The sequence below is a fragment of the Cariama cristata genome, unplaced genomic scaffold, assembly GCF_000690535.1.
Source record: "Cariama cristata isolate BGI_N322 unplaced genomic scaffold, ASM69053v1 scaffold14590, whole genome shotgun sequence".
Taxonomy (NCBI): domain Eukaryota; kingdom Metazoa; phylum Chordata; class Aves; order Cariamiformes; family Cariamidae; genus Cariama; species Cariama cristata.
Window position 1 is genome coordinate 8,932 of NW_009596506.1, and position 6,002 is coordinate 14,933.

Below are 6,002 nucleotides of genomic sequence, written 5' to 3' on the forward strand. Positions count from 1 at the left end.
GTTCCCTGCTGTCTGAAATCCATCCCGCTTAGTACATACAAATCCCCCTCTTGGAGGGGATTCTCGACTGTTCCTGGCCTGGCAGAAACAGCTGTGGACGTGTCTTTGCTCATACGTATGGTGGTAGCTCGCTCTCGATGAATACAGCCCGTGTCAGGAGCAGAATTACATTCTTGCGCTTGGTGACCACCTCTCCTCAGTCGTTCTGACCCTTCTACCTTCATTTTGTGCAGTGCCTGTTTCACAGTGCTGGTCACCGTGTCTAGTGCTGCCTATCGAGGGCCACTGTTTTGCAGCTTGACCTTTCTCTGGAGATTTAGCCCTGCTCCTGGGGAGTTAAACCGTCAATTGCATTGAGCAATGGAAAGTATGTTCATTAACAATGTTCTATTTAAAATACAAAGTGAATGTAATGATGGCAAGAGGTGTCGGATGACAGGGACTAAGAATTACTTTTTCCATTCAGAGCCTGAGCAGATGCAGAGCAGCCTTCCCCAGCTGCCGGAGTCTTTCTGCCGGTAAAGGAGAGGCTCGATCATGGTGCATTATGTGCCGTATGGGAGTGCAGTGATACTTCTTGTGCAGAGTATTTCTTTCCTTAGGTGAACCAAAAATATAAGAGGAAGCAGCCTTTTTTGATGAGCATTCCCCAGGATCAAATCTCTGAGTGATGCTTGTGTTACTAGTGTGGAAGCAGTAGGTTGAAACAAGTTCAACCTTTAAACAGTTTTGAGGCAAAGTAGGACATTTCACTGCTCTCCTACAGAACAGGCACCAGAGCTGTTTAGGCATTTCCAAACTGCTTTTGGGTTGGGTATCTTTTGGTTGGGATTTATTGATGAAATTCAAGCTGACTGTAAGAAAGGGTTTGGTGTGTTTCTCAATTAGAAAAAAAAAAAAAAAAAAAATCATCAAATTTCCAAAACACCTGGTTTCTACACTTTGAAAATAAATAACAAAAACCAATTGGTTTATGTTGAAGCTGTCACTAGCTGAGAGAGACTAGTATATAAGGAGTTTACCATTCTTTATAACTTACTGAATTATTTAAGATCACCCTAGAATGTTTTTGTCTTATAAGAACATTAACAATTTTTCAGATATTTGTCTCTGTCTAAATTTGCGGTGGGGATTTTTTAAAATTAATAAAACCTTTGGGCGGAATAAAAAAACGTTCCCTGGGTGACTCTCTGAAATACTTTGAGACTCAGTCTCATTTTAATGGGAAAGGAGTATTCTCTGTGTTTTCATCTGTTTTGCCTGTAAAAATTATTTCTGCTTTAATTTTTGAGGAGTGAGAGTAGTGTCAGTAACGTTACTTTGATTCTTTCCAATTAGAATTCATAGAAATACTGTCAGACTGGTTATGTCTCATAAACTGGTTTTGTTCAAACAAAAAGATGAATGTGAGTTTTTAAAAATGGGTGGCTTAAAAATCCGTCTGTTTCTACAGTGATGAGAAGTCATCCCATTTAGTTAGCCACCTGGGCTTGGGCCTCAAATATTTTAGAAATAAATAAAATTTGCAGTCTCAGAAAGGAAAATATGATGGAAGTTTTAGCCTTTCCTTTAGGGCTGCGTCCAACCTTGGACTAGGCTGGTTCTGTAACAACATGTCGATGCAGTGTGACAGGGCAGTGTAAAAAGGAGGCTGACAGCATATATGGTGAAATGTTGTTTTGGTCTTTGTTTGTTTGCTTTCCCAGCAACTGAGATCCACGGTTTCTTGGAAGGAGGAACTGCAAGGAGCACGTGTGTATAGGCAGTATGCTGAGGAACAGTAGGGTGTCCAGCAGTCCCTTGAGAAACACCCTACAGGCTGACTCCCTATAAATAACTTGCTTTAATGTATCCCGTGCTTTTTTGATTGCCTTTTTAGGATGAGGTTAAGTAACAACTTCCTTCTTTTTTTCTTTCTTCCTTCTATCAAGGGTTTTTCCCATTGTGCATGTAGTAACCACAATCCCCTGTAAACTAGCTGCTGGCATAAGTCTCTGGGCGGGGTGTAATCCAGAGATTCGTTTGGCCCTGTCTACCAGCATGGTGAGGGTTTAAATGGGAGATTTTTTTGGGAAGCCTCAGAAAAGCAGCAGCTGTCGTTCCAATGGCTGCAGTTTATTCTGGTGCCAGCCGCCCCCGCTGCACCCTGCTGCACCTGTTGGTACTTGAATTATGGTCCTTTCGTGCATAGTAATTCAATAAGGCAAAGTCAGATTTTAATAGAACAAGCCAATGCTCAGATGGCGATGAAGGCAGTGTCAGGAACACTTAAGGAAAAGAGAGAGGAGTTATATTTAAGGGCAGGGCTGTGCAGGTAACAATGCTTCCCTGAGCAAAGGCTATTCCTCCTCTCACTGCAGAAGAGGTAATTGGACTCCTCTTACCATGGCCCAGGGAATGATGTCCCCAGGGCCGGTTCCCAGATACAGAGCCTTTCGGGGTGGCTGATATTTCTAACTGCTTTTTCTAGTTCTCCATAAAACTGTAAATACAGATGGTAGCTGGGATCCCTTCCTAATAGTGCTGTGGATCTGCTGTTGAAATATTACGGATGAGATTTTACTGGGAAGAGTGGCTCTGCGTGGCCCTCTGCAGCAGGGTCACCCTGACTGGTTTGGGATCTTGCCTGATGCGAGCTGTTGGGAGCTAGCTTGCCTTGGGAGCTGTTCTGATACCAACTACCAGGTCTCATTCTCCCCAAAATGTTGAAGTGCTGATGTAGGTGGTAGTTCCCTAATTACTCCTCCTCCCAGTGCCCAAAGAAAATACTTTTCATTCAGATTAAGTAAAGTGATCTCCTGGAGGTGTGTCTTTTTTTTTTCTTTTTTTTTTCTTCCATAAAACTTTATTTCGTGAAATACAATATACAGAGAAAATAAATTAAGTGCTGAGTACTGCTTCGGGTGGATTTGAGCAGCTTTAGAGAAAAAAAGACTTTATAGCCACGAAGTGACCATGGGGATTTATTGATACTTTATTTTTCCAAGAGATTACATTGTTTCAATGCAAACAACATGGAAAGAGATGCTTGGGATGGATTGATCCTGGATGGTAGCAGTTTATTCCATCTTGGTGAAAGTTCTTTTTTTTTTTTTTTTTTTTTAAATGAAAGTGTAGTGACCCAGAGTTGATAACCTATGGATGCACTGGTAAAAAGTGGTGGGGTTGGAGTCACTTCATCCAGTTCTATGCAGTTTCCATGTTGATGGTGATGACAGAGTGAGAAGAATTTCAGGCAAACCTTGAGTGCCATCTGGTCTTTCTGAATTTGACGTGTTTCTGAATTTCCTAGGAAGGAATGGGAAAGTTGGACTTGAAGTCAATGTTGACTAAAGAAACACTTGCAAAATGACAAGCTAAGCCCTTGATGTCTATTTTGAGGTGTTTGTTATTTCATATAGGAGTTGAGAATGTATCTTTCCTGGGATAGAATAATTAACAGTTCAAATAAGCTCACAGACCCACAATATTTTATGTTTGCATTTTAAAGACAGCTGCTGGGGTTTTTTTTAGGCAAAAGAACAGCATATCAAGGCTGTGGGGTTTTCTTGTTGGTTTTTCCCTACTTGTTGAAGAATTGCTAAACGACTGGGTACTTTTAAAGCTCACTTTTGACTATTGATCATGACTGTTAGAATATTCTTTTTCAGATGATCATTTTGTTTGAAGAGCTGTTCTCAGTAGTTCACACAAGTATTCAGGCTACTCTGTCTTTATAGAAATCTGCAAGTTATCAGAAGGTGTTGCTTTGATTTCCTTTTTTTCTTCAAAAAACAAATTCTCAATGTGCTTATAGGATAAATGTCTCAGGCTGCTTTTTTGCCTACCTTAAACTCTGATTTTTGTATGACAACAGAAATCTAGGATGATATTTAAGCCTGAGCATTTCCATGCTCATGAATAAACTGAGCATTTCTTTTCACAGGTTGGGTATGTTTCAGTTTCCAACCAGTTACAGAGCTGTGAAAAAGACCCAGGAATCCGCACTCCTGTTTTCTTTGCTCTTGGACAAGAGTCTCATTTTGTTCTATTCACACCATTGGGGAGACAGTGGCACGTTGGTTTCATAACCTATATCTATCCATGGACATGTAGAAGGCTTTAAGTGTACCAAACAAACAAGGTTAAGTGTGCAAATGGGAAGAACGTACCGTTTGGTATCTGGGGAGTCCACTTAGACGGACAAGATGTGCTTTACAAATGCTGTGGAAAAATACAGATACGCTAGTTAGAGCAGCAAATGTTACTTTGGGAAATACCTTTTAAAATATCAGGTTTTCATGAGCTGATGGCATTAAAAATACATGTTCCTGGTCAGATTTGACCCAGTGATGTAACAGAAAGTTCTAAGTGTTTGATGTTGTACAAATCAAATTCTCTTCCTGCCTAAGTGTGGTAAGACTAAAAATACACAATGAATAGAGCACTTTGCCTAAGCATCAGCTATAGGATCAGTTCCAATCACTGCAACTGATCCACTGAAAGTCAGAGAGTCTAGAGATCTGGCATTGACCTAAAGCAGCCTTCCCTGCTGTGGCTGAATCTAGTCTTTTGAGTGGTGTGACTGCAGGCTAAGCATATTGCAACAGTCGTTTTCATGCATAAGCCTTTCACCCTAACTCAGCTGCAGCTTTGTCTAACCGATTAACCTGAGAAGCTAAAAGCCAATTACAATGCAACTCGGAAGAAATGTAGGATGAGAGGGCTGAACTCTTGCACCTACCCTCATAGTTGATGCAGCCGTTGGAGTCTTCCTGACCTTTCATGAGTTCGTCTACTTCCTCTTCTGTCATCCTCTCACCTGGAGAGTAGAGAGAGCTCAGTTAATTCTTCCACAGACACACAACTGAGGCTGAACCCTACAGCTTCTCCAAAGGATTTCCTTATTTTTCTGAGTTAGTAACAAAAAGACCTGTATATGAATGGACCTTTATTAATTTTAACCTTCTTTAGAAGTTCTGCATGTGCATATAGACACAGGGATTCTAGTTATTCCTGCAGAGTAAAGCAACTACGCAGCAAATCTTCTACCTTTGTCCATGTGCTTTACATCACTGAGGTGTACAGCCTTTTTTCTCTGTTCAAATAACAGGCACTTTCAATACCTAGTCCGAATTTAGAAGTGATAAACCTTTTCCTTTGGGCTTTCTACTGAGTTTTGTGTTTGCTTTCCTTGTGGATTCCCAGCTAGGAAACCCAGAGTCTTGTCTGGCTTTGTAGCCTCCTACCTCTCCAAACTGGTTAGAATATCTTTTCTCCCTTTCTCATGCCTTCAAATGTCAGCAATTCTGAAAGTGCTCACAGAGATGATAATCCCTTACCCAGAGTAGCCAGTACGTGACGGAGTTCAGCCCCCATGACTGTGCCGTTGCCTTCCTTGTCAAAGACGCGCAGACCTTCAACGAAGTCTTCATAGGTACCCTGATCCTTGTTGTTAGCAGCTGCTTGCAACATGGGCAGGAACTCTTCAAAAGTAATTTTCTTGGCATTCATCTCTGGAAAGAAAGCATCAGTTGCTACATGCTAGATACGTCTACGTGTGTTCTTTGGGGATATTTGCCCTGAAATATTGGAGAGCCTTCCACCTCATTTGCACACCTCTTTCTAGCCTTTACTCCGGTCTTTGCCTGGGGATTTGGCAGTTCCTTTGCAGAATCTAGATTCTCTTTCATCCTGGGAGTTAGTTTTCACATCCATCTGTTTTTTCACATCCTTGCTCCAGCCCTCTTCTCACATAATTTTATATGCTTATGTGCATGTTGTATTTTTCTTTCAGAAATGAAACTTGCTGTATGAGTTGATCTTTGAAAGGATTTTGGGAGTGGGGGGCACTACAGAATGCAGTAAAACAGAAACCTTGAACCCCAATAGTGGGAAAAGGTAACTGGAGTGGGATATTGCAACTTAGACAAACCCCTGAGGTTGCTGACATGTTACTGACTTTTCAGGGTCTCAGCAGAGACTAATAGGAAAAGAATAAACTAATTAAAAATAGGAATGTC

General features: G+C 41.2%; 1 protein-coding gene across 2 annotated transcripts in view; it reads right to left on the reverse strand.

The window, feature by feature from the left end:
• Window positions 1-4,151: 4,151 nt before the first annotated feature.
• Window positions 4,152-6,002, reverse strand: part of LOC104166492 (myosin light chain 3, skeletal muscle isoform) — a 17,878-nt gene continuing 16,027 nt past the window's right edge. For both annotated transcript variants that reach the window (XM_009706438.1, XM_009706446.1), the window contains exons 4-6: window positions 5,322-5,495; window positions 4,724-4,801; window positions 4,152-4,203 (exon numbers count right to left, since the gene is read on the reverse strand). In XM_009706438.1, coding sequence (XP_009704740.1) covers window positions 4,175-4,203; window positions 4,724-4,801; window positions 5,322-5,495 — 281 coding nt within the window. In that variant the 3' untranslated portion in view covers window positions 4,152-4,174. The remainder of the gene's footprint in view (window positions 4,204-4,723; window positions 4,802-5,321; window positions 5,496-6,002) is intronic.